General features: G+C 55.4%; 1 protein-coding gene across 1 annotated transcript; it reads right to left on the bottom strand.

Annotated features, from left to right (window-relative positions):
- Positions 1-69: 69 nt before the first annotated feature.
- BAK1 (BCL2 antagonist/killer 1) lies at positions 70-17,895 on the bottom strand. The gene is made up of 7 exons (XM_035569156.2): positions 17,883-17,895; positions 16,937-17,100; positions 13,092-13,209; positions 6,463-6,598; positions 6,192-6,335; positions 3,898-4,078; positions 70-3,716 (listed from the first exon to the last, which is right to left on the bottom strand). Exons 1-7 carry the CDS (start codon positions 17,893-17,895, stop codon positions 3,612-3,614), a joined length of 861 nt encoding a protein of 286 aa, XP_035425049.2. The 3' UTR covers positions 70-3,611.
- Between the last annotated feature and the right edge of the window lie 520 nt (positions 17,896-18,415).

The following is an 18,415-nucleotide window of genomic DNA, read 5'->3' as shown; positions in this document are numbered from 1 at the left end:
AGGTCTTTATCCCCCCAGAAGGAACCAATTGATTCAGCCTTTCAGGGAACGTTTGGGGTTATTCTGAGGTTTTTATTTTTATTTTTTCCTTAGAGCTCTTACTTCCGTAGTAGGGACGCACTTTTTGGTAAAAAGGGCTCCTGGCACTGCCAGCCTGAGCTAAAGCTGCCTGCATGTAGCCTAGGTACCCTGCGGTGCCTTGGCCAGGCCCTTCCCTGAACTCTGCTTTGTGGGGCTTTGAGGTAGATTCCTGCTGCGGCTCTTCAGATGGCCCACCGGCCCTGCAAAGAGCATCATCTGCTGGGGAGGACAAAGCCTTCTCGCCTTATTCTGCCTTGGGTCCAGCAGCCCCAGCCCATCCTGCCCCCAGCAGCAGTCAGGCCCCGGCCCAGCCATGCCTGCCCCTGCTGCGTGCCAGGGCCTGGTGTGTGGCGCAGCTCTGGGGGCACAAACCACCGGTCACCCGGCCAAAGAGGGGGGCCTGGAAGCAGGATTTTCCCCCCGTGGGAGTTCAGCACCCAGGTGGCTGTGGCTGCAGTGCTGTGGCCATCCAGTGACGGGATGCAGTACTACAGAGCAGCCACCCATTCACGTTCCCACTTCGAGCCTGTCTCTGCTCAGCCATGGTGCCAGGAAAGCTGGGAGAGGTGAGAGCAGAGTGAGACAACGTGCTGATACCCTGAGACAATCCTCCCTGCAAATCCCCTGAGAAAATGGCTAAAACGGAAACTTCCCTTTGTACAGCACCTATGTTAAAAGTTCCCTTCTCAGTCCTGGTATCACAGACTTTACCAAGGCTTGATCATCTACCATAAAGCTGAAAAATTGCCTTTATTTAAATGGCCTTACATCTGAATTTGGTTTGCAAGGTGAAACCCCTTCTCTGGAAGATGAGAATAAATTACAAGCAGCATGATTTCTGTACTAGCAGAAGTACTCCAATCTGTTAGAGTTCTTGGAGTGTGTCAGTAAAGTAGTGAATAAAAGTTGATGTACTGTTTTCTTTCCAAGGCCCTCTGGAAAAAGTCCTGCTGGAGACATAACCAAATCAGACAACTAGAGGACCGTGGCAGATCAATAATGTGACTGATTAAGAGAAAAGGAAAATAACAATTAGCAGTTCATTTTCACTGTGGCAAAAAAGCTCCATCTGGTGGTGTTTTCACCCAGAAAAAGAAGGTAAGCTGGGGGGAGAGGAAACTGCAGATGATAACACTAGGTTGTTCAGAGTGGTTTGTGCCAGAGAAGAGTCAGGAAATCTCGAGATCTGCTCAAGACAGTTGAACAGGTGGCAGGATGGTAAATGAAGCTGTGTGTGGATAAATGCAAAGAAGTGCACTTGTGAGGGGACAGATAAACTACGGGGGGGGGGGGGGGGGCGGTTGTCAAGCTGCTCACAGAGCATCAGCACAGCTGCAAAACCTGGGCACAGACAATCCACTGCAGGCTTGTGCTGCTCAGCACATAAGTGTTACAAAGAAAGCAACCCAAACAGATATATAGCAGAGGAATATTATAGCAAATATTTTAATGCCTTTTTAGGGAGTACAGTCCAGGACACTCCACCAGGGATTGGGATGCTGCAGAAAATGATGGGCACAGAAAGACGGATATGGAGAGAGGCCAAAGAGTTTGCTATTCTTTCGTTTTAAAAAAAAAAGGAACGTGAGGGACATAAGTGATACAAAATTATGGCTGGTCCTGCTAAGCTGCAAGGAGGAAGGCTGCCAGGTGTCCTCTGTCTGTGCTTTGACAGGACACGTAGTCCCAAGGGAGAGACATTGAGGAAAAAATCCACCTGAAGACAAAGGTAAGAATTAATGACATGGCGAGGTGATAGAGGAAGGTTTTTAAAAACACGACAGCCAGGTGTCTGCCAGGAACACCTTTGGTATGGTGGGGCAGAAGGGCTGCTCTCTCTGTCCCCAGTTTGCCCACCGTGGTGACCCCAGGCAGGGCTGCGGGTGAGCTGGGCTCTGCCCTGCCATGGTGACCCCCCTGCCAAGGGGATGAGCCCGAGCAAGGGCAGTCGTGGTCCCCCAGCCTGTTTTGCAGCAGCAAAGCCAGGCAAGGTCCAGCCATCGTGGGGTGGTCCCAGTGGGCAGCAGGCTCAGGCTGCTTACACCTCTGGTGCTGCTCCAGCCCAGGGGTCCCTCTGTGACAGGAGAGGAGCTCAGGCACGGGTCCACGGCTCATTTCCTACCTCCGAGGTCCCCCTGGCTCCCTCCCCCAGCTGGCTGAGCTGCTCTAGGAGCTCGGTGATGCTGGAATGGCTCAGACAGGGCCAGTCACAGTTTCAAGACTTACAGAGTCACCTGGATTAAAAAGAGCAGACAGAGCTAAACCGTGCAATCCACACTGGGATGCTCTCCCTACTTTGTAAAAGTCAGAAAGATCGGAGATTGAGCGGTGCCTGCTTGCGTCCCTGCCTCCCCCAAAACTCATGTTCAAGCATTAGTCAAGAACAAGGTCAAATCCTTTGCTGAAAAAGCCATGGGTTGCCGGGGCAGCGTGCTGTGCCCTACTGTCCCCGCAGCCCTGATGTGGCAGCCCTGGCTCAAAGAGGACACATCAAAGAGCCCGTGCAGGGAAGAGATGCAACCAGTGCCTCCCACTGAGAGTAAGGGGACCAACTGGTCGTACTGGGGCTGCTCACGTGCCAGTGTGCTGGATGGAAGCAGCCAGCAGACTGGAGGGAGGGCAGGCTGCCTGCACACCCCTGAGTCACCACCCCACAGCTTTTTAGTGTTTGGAAACCTGCTGCTTCCCAAGGCCTGCTGGCACGTGCTGTCTGAACTCCTGTGAGGGCTGGGGTGCAGGCAGCGAGGTATGACTGCGGCCCTGGGACCAGCATCGGCCATGGGATGCTGCAGGTTTGGGGTCTGGGCTGGGGCAGGGAAAGTCTGCTCATGCCAGCACTGCCAGCTGCTGCCATCGATTGTCAGATAACAGGTTGTGCTCCTGTCACCGTGTTCCTATAAAAACGGGTAGGGGCTGCTTGCTAAAAGGAAAGGGAAAGCTCAAGTATTCGGGCTCAGGAGCAGGGGAAGGTGAAAGCAAGCACCACATGGCTTTCTAATGCTGGCTCACCCCTCCAGGGGCTTATAACCAATGCTCGGAGCAACCGAGGCTGGAATCCCTCTTCGAATGCAGGTCTGGGCTAGAGCCAGCAGCAATGGGGGAGCTCTGCGCCTACCCCATGGAGTGTCTTAGGAACAGCACAGAGTGGACGAGACATGAGACACATGCACACGTACGCCCACGCCGGCGTTATCGCGACAATGCTTTTGTTCCTCCAGAGGAGCCTGTTCTCCTGCCTCCCTTTTGCGGGCTACTGGGGTCACGGTGATGCTCTGTCCTCAGCACAGTGAGGCTTAAAGCAGCCAAAGTCAAACCTTCCCCCCTGCTGCCTCTCTCTGTAGCTCCTGGTGGCATCGCCGTGGGTGGCAGAGACCCCGCATCCTGCAGCGGGAGGGTCATGGGTCCAAGCTGCGCTCTCTCCCCCCCTGGAGGTTTCTCAAATCCCCCCCCCTCTCCTGGGAGACGTCAATGCAGGATAGAGGTTTGAGAGAGAGCTTGGCCAGACCCCTCAGCCTCTGCCCCCACGTCGGTCAGGGCCTGAAGAAGCGTCGTACCACTAAATGCCCCACCATCACCAGGGCCACCACCGCCAGCATGTACTTCATGTAAACATTGTCCAGATCGAGTGCAGCCACCTGACGGGAAACAGAGAGTTAGCAGGGGGCTTTAGACCTGCCTGCACCCTGCCTGGGCCGGCCTCCTGCTCTGCCCCACGCTGCCGGCCCCACCAACCTCAGCTGCATCTCTACAGAGCCCATCAGCCTCCCCTCGCCCCCCAAATCCCCCGGGGCACAAGCCGTGGCCCCGCTGGCTCACCCATCCTCCCTGCTGGGCGATCCACTGGGCGATGCGGTTGCGCAGCATGAACTCCGTCACGTAGCGGGCGATGCGGCGGAGGAAGCCCGTTATGCCGTGCTGGTAGACGTGGATGGCCATGCAGTAGCCGAAGGCCAGCAATGCGATCACCCGGCCCCAGTTAATGCCGCTTTCGAACAGGCTGAAACGAAGCCGATGGGTTTGGTTAACTCACCCCCAAAAACTCTGCTGAGGCAGGCTTGCCTCCCTAGTCCTCGAGGCGCATCCCTGCCGTCCGGGCAAAGCAGTGATTTTGTGGCCAAGCAACACGCAGACCTCGATAACCTGACGTGCTTTTGGAGCAGAGCAACCACAGCCTCGGCCACAGACACTGTTTGCCTCAGCCAGGTGGGTTAGGGATGTCATAGGAAAAAAAAAGAAGTTTCCAAATCCTGCGCACACAGCTAAAGGCTCTGAATTGCTGGGGTGGAATCCTTGGGATGGCTGTGGCTGTCCTGCCACCCTCCTGCCCATTCCATCGTTCCCTCAGGTCTGCACCCAAATACAAGGGCACGCCAGCTGCCTGTGAAGAAGCTCCTGAGCTACCTGGGTTTTCAGAAGCCAGGGTGTTAACCCCGGCAAGCTGGAGCAGTTCCCACTTTAAGCTACCAGGCTGTAGGCTGCAGCAAGCTCCGAAGCTGCTGCACGTGCAGCTGGGAGTAAGAACTGCAGCCCAAGTGCCCCTCAGCATCCCCTGCCTGGGGGATCACACCCGGAGGTAAGGAAGTTTAAGCAGATCTAGGGCAGAAGGAACAGGATTTTCCCTTTTCGTGCACAAACCCCTCCTAGACCTACAGCTGATCTTGCCTTCTGCTGAGGCTCCCAAGGGCTGGGGGGGCTCCAAAATACATCTAAGTTGTGTCCTAGTGTTCCTGATCCCAGTTTCAGCTGCTGTGGGCACAAATCTGCCGTGTGCAGGTTTGGCACTGATTTACCCAGACTGCTTTTTGAAGGCTTTTTTTCTTGGTTTCCAGCAAGGTAAGCAAGTAGGAAAAGAAAAATAAAACCAAAAATAAAAATATAAAAAGGGGAAAAAGAAAAGTAAGCGCTGCATTTTAACCTGGTGCTGCCCCAGCTGTCCCTGCACAGCTGAAGGGAGCTCTCCTCTCCGCAGAGCCGGTCGCAGAGGGCGAGGGAAGGAACCACGAAGACACAGGTAGCGCAGAGAGGGGGACAGAGTTTAATTTACCTGTTTGCGGTGCGTTAACCGCCTCAGGGTGGCAAAGCGGTGAAAACAGCGCAGCTTGGCTTCCCAAGGAGAGGGGAGCAGGAAGAGGACAGAAGAGAGGCAGTTAGACAACACACACCGAGCGGAGGGTGCGCGGGGACAGGTCTGCACCACGGGAGCTGCCAGATCCCGGGGCCAGGACCCAGAAAACCCCTGCCAGGAATCTTCTGCAGGACCCTGGGCAAACCCTTAAATGTGCACGGGGTCTTGGTTTTCTTATGGACAAAATGCAGGGAGAGGGGTGAGGACTTAGCCCCTCAAGGCACAGTTGGAGCATCCGCGACCACCTCGGTGGAGCCGGCGTAATGCTGCGGAGTAAGGTGGCTCAGGACACAGACACGAGCCTGCACCTGGTGCAGTCAGGGCAAAAAGTTATACAGGTGTTTGCATCTCAGTCCTCACCCTGTTGCTGTGCTTGAAGTGGAAAGCTGGGCACGCATCACCTGCATCGGACAGCTGCAGGCTTTTGGGGCATCCCAACGTCCTGAGCCAGCCCCATCCTGCTCCAAGCGGGCACCACCATAGGCAGCGAGTGCCTGCCCTTCCCCAGGGCTGTGTTTGCTTTATGCCCCCAAAAAGCCCGGCCCTCCAGGACTTCCAGCCACCAGCCAGGCGGTGCTGGGACCAGCAGCAGCTATGCCTTGGTCCTGGGCTGGTCACCTGAATGGGAGTTGGGACGTTTGCTTGGCCCCACTTCCCAGCCACTTTCCCCAGACTTTCTGCCTCCAGACAGCTTGAGCAAGGACCGCCGCTGCACGGCCGAGGGGGCAACGTGTGAAGACTGTGCCAGCAGGAGCAAGAAAAGAGGCAGAAAATGCAGGAACCGTAACGGTGAGCTTGGACAAAGCTCAAGGCAGGGACGTGGATGGAGCCTGAACCGACAGAGTCTGTGTGCTGCAGGGGGGGCGGCTGTTCTGGGCTGGGGGCAAGGCCTCACTGGGCTACACTGCACCCAGCGGGACCTTTCCATCCCTCGCCTCCTCCAGGAAAAGCCATCCTGCCCACACCGAGGGAGCTGGTGCCTTACCTGGAGGCGATTGTGGTGAAGTACTCGTAGGCGTTCTCCTTGGTGGGCTGCAAGGATTTCAGCATGTAGCGAAACTCGGCGTCGTACCGCTTGTTAATGTCATCGCCGATGATGGCCAGGCGCCTCCCCACCAGGCTCCCGGTGCTGCCCACGGGAAAAATGGCATTACAGGCAGGCCAGGCTTCCCAGTAAGACCAGTAGCAGGTCTGTAACAGAGCCTGGCCTAGGGCAGGGTAGAGGGATGTGCGTGCGCTTGGTGCTTGAGTTTTACCTGCCCAGCTCTTGCTGGATCTCCGCAATCTCCGGGTCCAAGGGCACTTCTTCCCCGCTCTCTTCTCTCTCCTGTTGGTAGCGGTAGAAGGCGTAGCTCCGAAACACCTCCTCGGTCTCCTGAACCACCTGGTCTTCTGAGAGAGACAAGGGGAAGAAAAGTCGAGGGGGCAGCTCATCTGCTCGCTTTCCCCAAGTTGGAAAGGGATCGCACCTTCTTTTCCAGCCTGAATTTGTGCTGGCCTGCTCAAACGTCTCCTCCCTCCACATGCATCCTTGGTGGTGCCCTCCCATTGCAGTCTGCATCCTTCCCCTCACCCTGCAGCCCCAAGTCTCATCCCCAGCTCCTCTCCCTTGGGTGAACACCCAAATGGTGCTCGCATTTCGGGCGGTCACTGCCCTCAGCAGCCAGCCGAGCCCTCTGCCAGGGGCCTGCACAGCATTTCAGGAGCCCCCAGGACGTGACAAACGCAGCCAAGTTTGCCTCTTCCCTTGCAGTTGCAGGGGACTGGTTGGGGTTCACAGCCGTAAGTGAACAGCAGAAAGTAACACTAAAGCAATCCAACATGGATCAGTTCTCAGAAAGCTCATTTCGAAGCCAGACTTGTTTCTTGGAGGGGCACGGGCCCGCATTTAGATCATTTTTTTTGGCCAGACACAGGACTGTCACCACACACATTGCTGATGTTCAAGCTCTCCCCACATGGCAGCACCTCTCTGTAAGGGAACCGCTCAGCACAGACAAATTCAGGAATCCTGGACCCAAACCCCAAGAGGCAGCAAAGTTCAATCAGTGCAGAAAAGCCTCCCTCAGCAAACAACCCAGGGTTATTTCTATTTAAATGCCACCCATGATCGTGCCCTCGTGTGGCATCAGCAATGACACAGTGACCAAAGGTTAAACTGGTCATTTTGGAATAACTGATAGTAATTTGGAATAACTGATATAAATTCGGCTGATTCATTCGCTCACTGCCAGTCTCACCTACGCCCATCAGCGACGAGGCCAGGGGGGGGTTTGCGCCTTGTGCATGGGCTGCCGGCAGGAACAGAAAGATGAGTTTTTGGACTAAATCAGAAACCATAAACCAAAAAGGTGGCTCCTTATCTTGCACTGGCAAGCAGACAAACAGCCCAGCGATGGGTCTGAACACAGCTGTGTGCGGACCCCCAGGCCCTGCACTTTGGTAATGAACCCACGTGGAGGCAACGAGCCCTGGGCACGGCGAGGCTCTGGGCTGTGAGCCGGGGCTGCTGCTGGGTTTGGGTGCCGCAGCTTCCTTCCCTCGCTCTCGTAAACAAGCAGGGTTTGGCACGCCAGGTATTCGGGGTTCAGCGGGGGCAGGCACCCAGGCAGTCACGTCACCGGCTCCGACAGCGCGCGCGCGAAAACCGAGCTCAGACAGGAAATGAGTCAGGAGCGAGCGGTGGCGGCAAACCTGCGCCCGTCTGGATGCTGCTCGGGCTCAAGAACCACACGTGGGGCACGGGAGCAGATCCTTTGAGCAGAGGGAAGCACCTCCCTGTGCTGCTTGGGGATGGGAAAGGGTCTGGCCGCGGCTGGGACCTGGAGCAGGGAGCCCCCAGTAGGCATCCCAGTCCAAAGGTACCATGGTGACCGATACCTTATCTCACGCACTGCATAGCTCCTGGGGAAAGTACCCGGTCAGTCACGGGGTGTCTCCGATTAGAGCTTGGTTTCAGCTAGCCCGGGGAATGTATTCTGACTGGAGAAACACTCAGGCTTACAGCACTGGTTTAGCAGCCCAGGATTTGGGGGAATCGGCTCTAAAGTCCAGTTAATGCCCTTCTTCCCAATTTCTTTTCTAAGATGCAAAATCTGTAGGGGACAGAAATACCACGGGCACATCCACAAAATCTGTAGGGGACCAAAATACCATGGACACATCCGCAAAATCTATAGGGGACTGAAATACCACGGGCACATCTGCAAAACCTGTAGGGGACCGAAATACCACAAGCACATCCACAAAATGTAAGGGACAGAAATACCACGTGCACACCACAGATTCACAGACATTAAATGAGGTGCAAAGCACTGGGCACAGTTAAAGGAGCAGCAGGACAGCAAGACCCCACAGACCTGTGGCTTTAGGTGACGGCTTTCAAGATGCACTGGGAGCACATGACCATCAGGCAGACCTGCAGCAGCAAGCAGGGCACCTTGTTGCAGCAAACCCAGCCAAAACCCGGCCCCGGCATCCCGGCACATCCACCCACCAGCCTGGGCGCACAGTTTTCTGGCCACTTGCATTCCCAACACAGCGATGCTACGGGATGGTGACATCTCCACAGCACCTGCACAGCCCCAGGGAGATGGACCCAGCCCTGGGTAGGGTGGTGCAGGGACAGCAGAGGACCTGTCGTGCGGAGACTTGGGTTACACGGAACTTGGGCTGCGTAAATAAAGGTGAAGGGAAGTGACAAGCCCCGGTGGCTGTGTTTTCAGGGGACTGTTTTTTGTTTTGCAGGAGCAGGTTTATTTGGCGGTAAACAAATCCCACCTTACTAGGAGCCAAGCAGGGAGCAGTAACCAGAAAACGAAACTGACTGAGTCACAGTTTCAGTGAGAGGCAGAGTAAACAAACTGCAAGAACAAAAGAGGAAATAAGCGTACCCAAAAATCCCTGCTTTTAACTATCCCAGGCACTGTTTTTAGTAACTCGAGGACAGGTGGACGTGCCGCTTTTTCTCCCAGATGCTGACCTGCGGCACCTACTGGGACAACCTCTGGGTGTCCCCCACTGGAAGGACGAGGCTCTGGATCGGGATTTGCCACGTGGATGCTCAGGACCAGCAGTGCAGAGCAGGCTGGAGCTCCTCCTGCATCTCTGGGCTCCTGGGCCAGTATCAGGGGGTTCGGCATCAGGCAGACCCCGTGCTGCAGGGGAGGACTCTGCTCCGCTTCCCTTTTGCAGAGCGGTGACCCCATCGTGCTCGGTCCCCAGCACCCAGGCCAGACCTGCTCCAAGAGCAGCCCCTCGCCTGGATTCTGCTTTCTTTCTCACTGTTCCTATCTCCCGGGGAGCAGCTGGTAAAAACTATCAGCCTCACCAAAATCACCCCTCAGATGTCATTAGAACTTAACAGCCCCGCTACAGGCTGCAATAGTGACAGATGCAACCTGGCAGCGTCCCTTTTGAGCTCAGGAGATGGGCAATAACCACAGTAGCTGTCTGCACAGAGACTGATATCCAACTGGGAAACATTGACTGGATCCCAAGGGAGAAAACAGCTCGGGGGACCAAGAACAGTCCCTGGAGGTTTTTGCCTCGAGGGGTTGCAGTTGCAATTCAGGTGTGGGATGAGCAGAATCTGCATTAAGGGAGTGAAGCTAGCTTCCACCAGGCCAGGCAGCGCCTCGTGTAACCTATCGCCTGTCATCAGCACTGACATCTATGATCAAAGGCTGATCAGCTTAAAAATGCATCGTGCTGGCATAATCCTGCACCTGAGATCAGAGCTTCCAGACAGGTAAATGAAAAACTGCCTTCCCCAGAGGCGTCTGCTCAGCACAAAGCAACTCCCCTTGCTCTGCTCTTTACAGCAAATATCTTCCCACCCAAAATAGGAGCGAGATCCTCAAACAGCCACCACACAGAGCTACTGGGCAAACGCCCTTGGTTTTAGGGTTGAAATTTCTCTATTGATAAGTGAGATTTTCTGGTCCAGATCCTGGACTGGAATCAAGGAACCTGCTTTAGTTCAGGGGGTGCCACCCCAGCAGGGGCTGGGGGCCGCTGCAAAGTTTTGCTCGGGTACTTTGCTGCCCAAGCTGAGACCCGTCCCATATTTGCTGATCTCTGGGACTGCAAAGGGAGGCAGGGCCCCGTGCTCGGTGGGATGCCTGAGATGGGTGGGCATCAGCTCTGGCCCACCAACATTTTTAGAAATGATTTTTTTGAGCATCCTTTTCAGGCAGGAATAAAGGAGCCATAAGGCACTTCCAGAGCAGGGCTATTCCCCTGTGCAGCCATAAGAAGGATGACTTTTTTTTTTTTTTTAAATGGAAATCTCATATTGATGGGAGATGCAGTTCAACAGGGAAATCCAATACTCAATGTCTGTTTGTGCTGGAGATGGGACCTGCAGGGGCACTAGAGCAAAGAAAAGCACGTTCAAATGGTTTCAGTCGCTCTACAGAAAGTATGAGAGCCCAGGCTTAAACAGACAGGTCACTGTTTTTTCTACTCATTTTGCAGGTGGTCTTGGAGATGAAGACATGGAGCTACTCACAGACGCATGACTAACATCTCTGAGCAACTATTTATCAATTCATCACTTCTTTCGCATGCAATGTCAAGTCCACAGCTAAGATAAACAACTAGGGACCAAGCCGTACACCTCTCTGAGTTTGTTAGGTGAGTATTAAGCACACAAGCAAATGAGAAAGCCCAGGTAATCAGAGTAAGAGAACAGTTGCCAGTTTAGCACTGCAAACTCTGAGTCAGATGGCTGGGTTTTCCAGGCACAACCCTGACACAGCAGACATCCTCGCAGAGCCTTGCTTCAAATCTCTGTCCATTTCCCCAGCAGTAGAAGCAGATATAGCACCTACACCTTTCTCAGCAAAGCACTTTGGGATTCCAGCTAATGTGGCCCATACAGGAGCTAAGTGTGACCACACAGATAGTATTTGCATCACATGGACTTGTCCTTCTTCACTGCAGGGGAACTACACTGCATTTTGCACGACTACCTGCAGGTGTGAGGACAGCCGTGTCCATGGAATGTCCCCTGACATGGGACGTCCCCCTGACCTGACCCTCAGTGTAGTTATCCCAACCGTTCCCAGAGCTGTGTGCACACCCTGGCGATATGTCTGAACAGGGAAGTGCCACCAGCCCCATTTTACAGATGGGAAAAGAAGTAGGGCAAGGTTAACCAGTTAATTCTCTGAATTCGGAACTCCACTTCCTGAGCTCAGCTCGGTACTGTTGGTGCTGGGCCTCCCAGCCCTCCTGCAATGTTTGCTCCCCTTTGCATGACTGTTCATGAATTACGTTGTTCCTCCTCTTCATCACACACTGCCACAAGGCTCCTGCCTTCATCTGCAAAACCCTAAAAATATGAGAAGTGTGGGTTGCCACCCAGCGTCATAGAAACACCAGCATCTTGTCCCTGCCCTAAGCAAGGCCTGGTAGAACAAGGGATCAAGACAACACTCAAATCCCTGACCAGCAGAGAAATCCCTTCGCTCCCTATGCATCCAAAGACAAACAAAAAAGGCAAGCAAGCCCTAAATGAAAACCAGGCTTAATAGCTGGTGACAAAAGCTTTCTTCCACCCAGTAGTCCCATAGCACGCGTTGTTGGAAGCTGTGCATTTTTGCTGCCACCTGAGTCCACGTGGCTTCTCCCCAAGAGGTACACAGGGACCCTCCGAATTCCAGGTTGAGCCCCAATTTTTGGGAAGCAGACAGGTGCCAGTACTGCCAGTAAGTGTTTGCAAACGTACAGGAAGCGTGACTGTAAAACTGTGTGGTTAGAGTTCAGGGCCCGATCCTCTCGCAGGTTTTCACATCAGCATCTCATAGGCCTCAACAGGAAATCAGCATACGTAAACAACTGCTCTAATTTATTTATTTTTATGCCTTGTAGACTTTGGTAAGGGAAGGACAGTTGTTTTTTTTTTTTTTTTCCCTCCTCCAATGTGTTCATGTGGGATCCAGAACAAATGGTACTCCGAGATGGAGAAGAGCCTGGGCTGTACCAGAATACGAACAACATAACCAGGCCCATAAACCAGCTCTGAGCTGGATCTGGACTCAAATACATAAACAGTTAGCTATAACTTCTAATCTCCAGTATTGACAGAGCAGCAGTGACTCAGCCTTATTTACAAGTCCACCTGCAAAACAGGTTAAGAAGTCACCTGTGTTGAACACCTCGCTGTGCAGCGGCATTTTATCAGCCAGGGACGAAACGGGAGCCGAGGCTTTTCCCAGCTTCCTTTCGGCCCAGTTCCCAGTTTCACTCATCAGCGGGCCATGCAATCACACTATCTTCTGGGTTTGGGGTGTACAGGGAATGGGACGCACTGCTCCTTGCCCTTCCTGACCCCAAACTTTTCGTCGCCACCCCGACACAGCAGGGACCCGACTTGGTCCGGCAGCTGATGCTGCACGACTGAAAGCGCTCGGCACAGCACGTTCTCCTGCCTGCTTTAAACCTCAAGTACCTTTCGCTCGCTTGTGTTGGCGGAAGGGAAAGTAAATGACACCCAGCACCTGTGGCACATCGAGCAGCCAGCTGGGGCAATTCACCCCACGCCCAAGCCTCCATGCCTGCACCCAGCTGGCAGCAGACCCCAGCTCTCAGCAGCTCCCTGCACACTGTTTGCTGCATGCTTTGCAAGCCCCCTTGCTCCCCACTGTGCCAGCCCACTGCCAAGCATCTCCCAAAAGCTCTGAGTGTATAAACTCAGGAGTTCAGTTCTGCAGAGATGGACGGAGCTGACTTATTATCCCAGCCCTGCAAAGCCCTTGGAAGAATGAAAAATCATCTTTTTAAAGAAACACAGCAGGAAAAAAACAAACAAACTAGAAAACCACAGCTGAATGAATATGCTTCCTGCCCCAGCCCCGAATAGCACATCCCCTCTTTTTACCTGAATTGAGCTCTTGTGACAGCCTGCGCCCATTGCTGCCCTGGCGTCCGTGGGCCCCCGGTGGGTCTCCGTCGTTCCCTGAGGCCATCGCAGAGATGCTGGGGAGGATCAGCTTTACCTGGAGAGGGGATAGACAGGACGTGAGCCAGGGTATGGCCCATCAGCAGTGACACTGGAGACCTCTTGCGCCTTCCCACACCTCTCAGGTCAGCATCACGGAGCCCCTTTGGCTGAGCCAAGGGCTCAGAGAAGCACTGCCTGCTTTTATCTCCACGAGCAGCCTGGCTCCTCCCTTCCCTGCACTTGCTCCCTCATGGTCACACCGAGTCCCTTGGCTAGATTTCTCCTTTCTTCCCATCCAGATGTTTGCAGACAGTAATATGCCATAACAGGAAAGTCACCCAGTGCCCTACCCTGCTTCCCCACCCTTGCTGGAAACCTACTGGCTGTCCCATGACCCAGAAAGTGCTTCTCCAGCCCAAACAATAGCATCACCTGCAGCAGCTTCGAGCTGGGAAGAAAGCAAAACCCCAGCACCAAGGGTTGCAGGGCTGCCGGGTGCTGAGCCACTGCGTCCCCACTGCAGCCAGCCCAAGCCATGGCCGTGACTGCTCAAGAGCAAACCAAGCTGTGACCACAGCCAGCTGCCCCAGCAACAACACCGATTCCCCTTTGCAAGCACCTCTGGCTTGTTTTCCACAATTTCTGCCAGTCTTTCTTTTCCTATATCCAGATGCCCTAACTTCCCTTTCCTTATGTCTTCCCAGCTCCTCTGTGAATAAGAAAATTAAGTTATCAAGTTGTTATTAAGTTAACAAATGCCCAGTTCCAACTGCCCCCGACCTTCAAAAGCAATCTAAAACCATACCTGTGTTTAGGGCTCTGCAAATTTCTCAGCAGCAGCTTTTACCCCCTGCTCATCACACTGACATCACCCCCGGTTTGTGCAGAGAAGGAAGTGAGGCCGCCTGCTTAGGTCGGGGTTAGATCACGGCGGCGGCTTGCCTTTTGTTCAGCATGCCAGTACATGTTCCTAGGCCAGGCCTTCTATAGGGCTGAGCTGGTAGGTTCTTCTGATTTGCACCAGCTTTAAATTCGTGAGGACACATTGACACCCAAAAGTTTAAATCATATTCTGGCCAAAAATAAATACTGAAAAAAAAACGTGCTGGTTGCAGATAAATAACTACCTACATCAAGCTCAGGAGTGCAACACCTGGGCCAAGCTTACAGCCTCACACTGATTATTCAGAAGAGAAAAACGGAGATCATAAAACAGATTGTGAAGTGCAGTATCCAGCCAGGGTGGGGTGAGGGGCTGGAAATGCAAAGTTTATCAGCCTGGCTTCGAAAGCCCTCACGTATTTGCATATCTGCAGCCAGGGACTCTGAGCCCTGGTGACACACAGATGGAGGTGCTGTTTTTTCCTACACGCCTCCGAGGACAGGATTTCCCTTTTCCTCCCCGACCTCGTACATCGCCATCCAAGGAAAAGCTGAAAACATGCTGAGGACCAGGGGCGGCAGGGAGCCAGACTGCGGAGCAGAGGAGGGACGGATGCGGCACGGGCAGCTCGGCGAGCGCCTGGAGCAGCAGACGCACGCTCAGCAAGGCTGAAGTCGCAGCCCACCTCCCATCTGAAGGCTTCAAAGGGAAGCAAGAGCAGACTGGGAGCAGTTCTCTGTCCATTTGTGGGTAACCAAAGCAGGAGGAATTCCTTCCGTGCCTCGCAGTGCTGCAGCCCGAGGCTGCGCTGAGCACGGTGCTGGTCGTGGACGCGTCCAGCCGGAGTTTAATCGCCTCCGGAGCTTTTACAGCACGGGCTGTTGATGCAGCCGGCCGTATTTCACGTGGACCCACTGCCTCTGCCCAAACCTCAACCACCAAGAACCGTGAATTTCTGATGTGGCTCCGACTGCTCCATCTGAAGGATGTCTGGGGGAACACCCAACTCCGGAGCCTGCGCCGCAGCTGACTCATGTGTTGCTTCGCACTTGTTGTCTGCCAAAGCCTTTGGAAGCGAGTGTTGCAAGCTGCGACTGGGGCCGTAGAGGAACTTTCATTTTCAGTTTCCCCTCTCAATATAGTTTCTTGCAGCGCTTTCTTCTCTCGCACCGCGGGGCACCGCAGGCCTCCTGCGCACATCTGGGACCGGCGGCCGTGTCCCCGTCCCCTGCGTGTGCTGAGGGGCTGCAACCCACTCCCAGATGGGACCCAAAAGTCCCACTCCTGCAAACTAAATGAATTTCTGAGCTAGCTGGCTGCCCGCCTCTGCTGGGGCCAGTGCCTCAGCCCAGCCTCTCCGGTACCCAGAGCCCTCGTTCCTCCTGCTTCCTGGTCGCTGCCCCTTTGCTTTGCCCCATTCCCCTTGGTTATGAGAATGTTCTGCCAGGAGAGAGCAGGGAGGGTGCGAAGGAGGATTACAACACCCAGACGCTTAAAGACAGCCCAAGGCAGAAGAAAATGAAGGTCCTCCAGGGCTCGGGAAAGGGCACAGGGAGGCGGCAGGGCACTAGGAGCGGTGTCTAACTCAGCCAGAGGACAATTCACCTCCACTCTGACTTTTCGCTCTTGTAGGAGGCCACAAAGGGTTAAAAGGAGCAGATAGCACCTGGGCTGTGGATTTAGCAACACCTCTGACATGGCACAGGAGCCTTATCTTTATTAAGGAGCACGTGCCAAAGGATCAGCCTTCCTGCAGGCTTCCCTCCTAAAAAGACCTTTGCCTCAACTGTTCCTCGTTTCACCCTCTCTCACTCTGCTCTAAGGCCTCTGACACACTTCCTGAGTGCCCCCAGGACGTGCTCATCGCTCAACTTCTCCCAGCTTTTCTCCCAAAGGACAGTGCCCGGGCAGCAGGGAGATGCCGGGGCCGGCCCAGCGTGGGAGGCCGATTTGTGGGGTGCAGGAGGGCAGGGGACTCGCAGGAACGGGGGGGGGGTGCAGCCCCAGCCCCCCGATGCGTTATGAAAATCCCATTCCAGGAAATGCACGGAGCGTCCCCTGGGAGAAGCATTTCACATGCCTGGCCCCCAGCCCATGCAGCGATCCCACCAAAAAGCATGTGGCAGCAGGACCAGAGGACCCCAACCCCTGCTCGCTCGGCGCAGAGCCCCCCCCGGAGCGAGCAAACAGGGGAAATTTGCCCAGTTTTGTGCTTTCCCGTGCCCACCCAGCCCTCGAGCCCAACGGCCGCAGCTGTCGGGGATGGGGACCTTGCAGCCACCCCCCGTGTCCTGGTGGTGCTGAGCAGGAAACCATGCAGCTGTGCCCATGGGGCCACACGTGTGATGCCCGGGGCTGAGGTCACGGCTCAGAACGGAGCTGGCCTGATGTCACCACGGTCCCCAACATGGTACGGCACGGCTCTTGTCACCGATGGCCCCGAAAAACCCCTCTGCCCCACGCCTCCCAGCACCCTATGCTCAGCATGGGGGTGCCGGGGGGGCTGTCACTGTCGTGGCCTCACAAGGGAAGAAACGGGAGGAGAAAAAAAAAAAAAAAAAAAAAGAGAGGAGGAGGAAAAAAGAAAAAAAAATGGAGAAAACATCACCAAAAGAGGCGACGTTTGCTCTTTGGGGCAGCGCTCAACATGGAGCGAGACCTTTCAGCCCTGGCCCAGAGATCACTGCCCACTGCGTTACTCTGTGTAGTTCAAATCTCCCGCACCAGGAGGGTGCAGGATGAGGCCCTGGGGCTCTGTTCCCCTCCCACCTCCCCAGGGTCCCCCCGGTGCATTTCAACCCCCCCCAAGCCCCGGCAGCGCTCAGCAGCCCCGGCCCGGGGCGGGGGGAGCGGGGGAAGGAGCATCCCGGTGGAGGCTGGGGGGGTCCCCGCTACTCACCGGCTCCCGGCGGGGTCCAGGGGGGCCGGGGGGGTCGCGGGGAGCCCTAACGCATCCCCCCGGGGAGCTGCCCCATCCCCGCCGCTCCCTTCCTGCCTCCTCCCCGGAGCGCAGCGGCGCGGCGCGGGGGAAGGAAGCGAGCAGGGCCGGGGAGGAGGAGGGAAAAGAAGAAGAGAGACCGAAAAAAAAAAAAAAATTAGAAACCCAACCCCAGACCATAGATGCAGAAGCGGAGCCGGGCAGGGCTCAGCTCAGCTCCCTCTAGAGGCGCCCTCCCCGGACGGAGCGTGGGAAAGGGGCTGCGGCAGAGCTTTGAGCAGCGCCGCGCACCCAGGGGATGCTCCTGGGGGGCTTGGGGGCGATTTGGGGGACCCCCTCGGCTAGGGGCACCCCCCGGCTGCGGGACACCCGGGGAGGTTCTCTGGGTGCTGAGCCCAGCGGTGTAGGGGTGGTGCGATGCTCCTCGGCACCCTGCTTGCTGTGATTCCCTGGGTGTCTTCTGCTTCCCCTGGGGTCTCCAGTGTTTTGGTTTTTTTTTTTGGCCTTTGGGAAGGCTGCGGGTGCGCCCTCCGTTGGGTTCCCCCAGCAGGTAGGGCCAGGAGCTGTGTTAAAGCCCTCAGACCATTTCAGGTTTCCAGGAGGACGCTTCTCTTTTGGGCCACCAGGCCAAAAGGGTCGGTGGTGGTGGAGGTGCCTCACACCTGGGAAAGCTGAAATCCACCGAGGTTAGGAAAAAAAAAAAGCCAGTGTGGCTGGAGGACAGGACGTGATTCGCCCTGGAGAGCAAGATAGTTCTGCAGGGGGTGGCTGTTTGGCTTGGCCCCAGAGCTGCCCCAGCCTCTTCCCCAAGGAGGCTGCTAAGGGCTTTGCTGCTGGGGCTGCAAGCTGCCAGATAAGCAGGGATTTGGGGCCAGTTTGAATGCTTGATTGGTAATTATCCAATTACCTGTCTGCCCCATGGTAGGAGCACTGCTTGTGCCCTGGGATGATGTGTCCTGTGGGATGTTCCCTGCCCAGGGGAGCAGAACAAAAGGATTTGATGAATGCCTGCTGGAGCTTTGCTGGGGAAGCAGTGCCCAGATGCAGGGGGCACACCCCTGGCTCCAGAGCTGCCCTCGTCCCCTGGGCACCAGCGAAGAGCCGGCTGCGATGGGGGAAGCGATGGATGCCTGCGGTGACCTAGGGGAACAAGGACCAGGAGAGCTGTGCCTGCTCGGAAATGGCTTTTGGGGGGATAGGACCATAACCATGGAGCAGAGGAAGGTGAGGCAGCAGCTAACGGGGCCTGTCCCCATCAGCCTGGCAGCCAGGGGTCTGCCTTCATCCCAGAGAAACGCCCGGACCTGGGGGTCTCGGGGCCCCACCATCAACCTTTGTTCTGTGGTGGCTTTTCTTGTGCACAGCTGGCATCATCCATGCCTAGTTTCAGACTATACGCCAGCACAGGCACTGCAGGGGATGAATCCTGTACAGATGAAC

The sequence above is a fragment of the Cygnus atratus genome, chromosome 24, assembly GCF_013377495.2.
Source record: "Cygnus atratus isolate AKBS03 ecotype Queensland, Australia chromosome 24, CAtr_DNAZoo_HiC_assembly, whole genome shotgun sequence".
Classification (NCBI taxonomy): Eukaryota; Metazoa; Chordata; class Aves; order Anseriformes; family Anatidae; genus Cygnus; species Cygnus atratus.
Note: the sequence above shows the minus strand (reverse complement) of the source record. Positions and strands in the feature narration are given on the sequence as shown.

Excerpts from the sequence above, each read along its gene's own strand:
- BAK1 (XM_035569156.2), bottom strand. Across the intron at positions 6,336-6,462 it reads ATCCAGCAAGAGCTGGGCAG|CACCGGGAGCCTGGTGGGGA; the intron begins GTAAAACTCAAG and ends TCCCGTGGGCAG. Across the intron at positions 4,079-6,191 it reads TTCACCACAATCGCCTCCAG|CCTGTTCGAAAGCGGCATTA; the intron begins GTAAGGCACCAG and ends GCTTCGTTTCAG.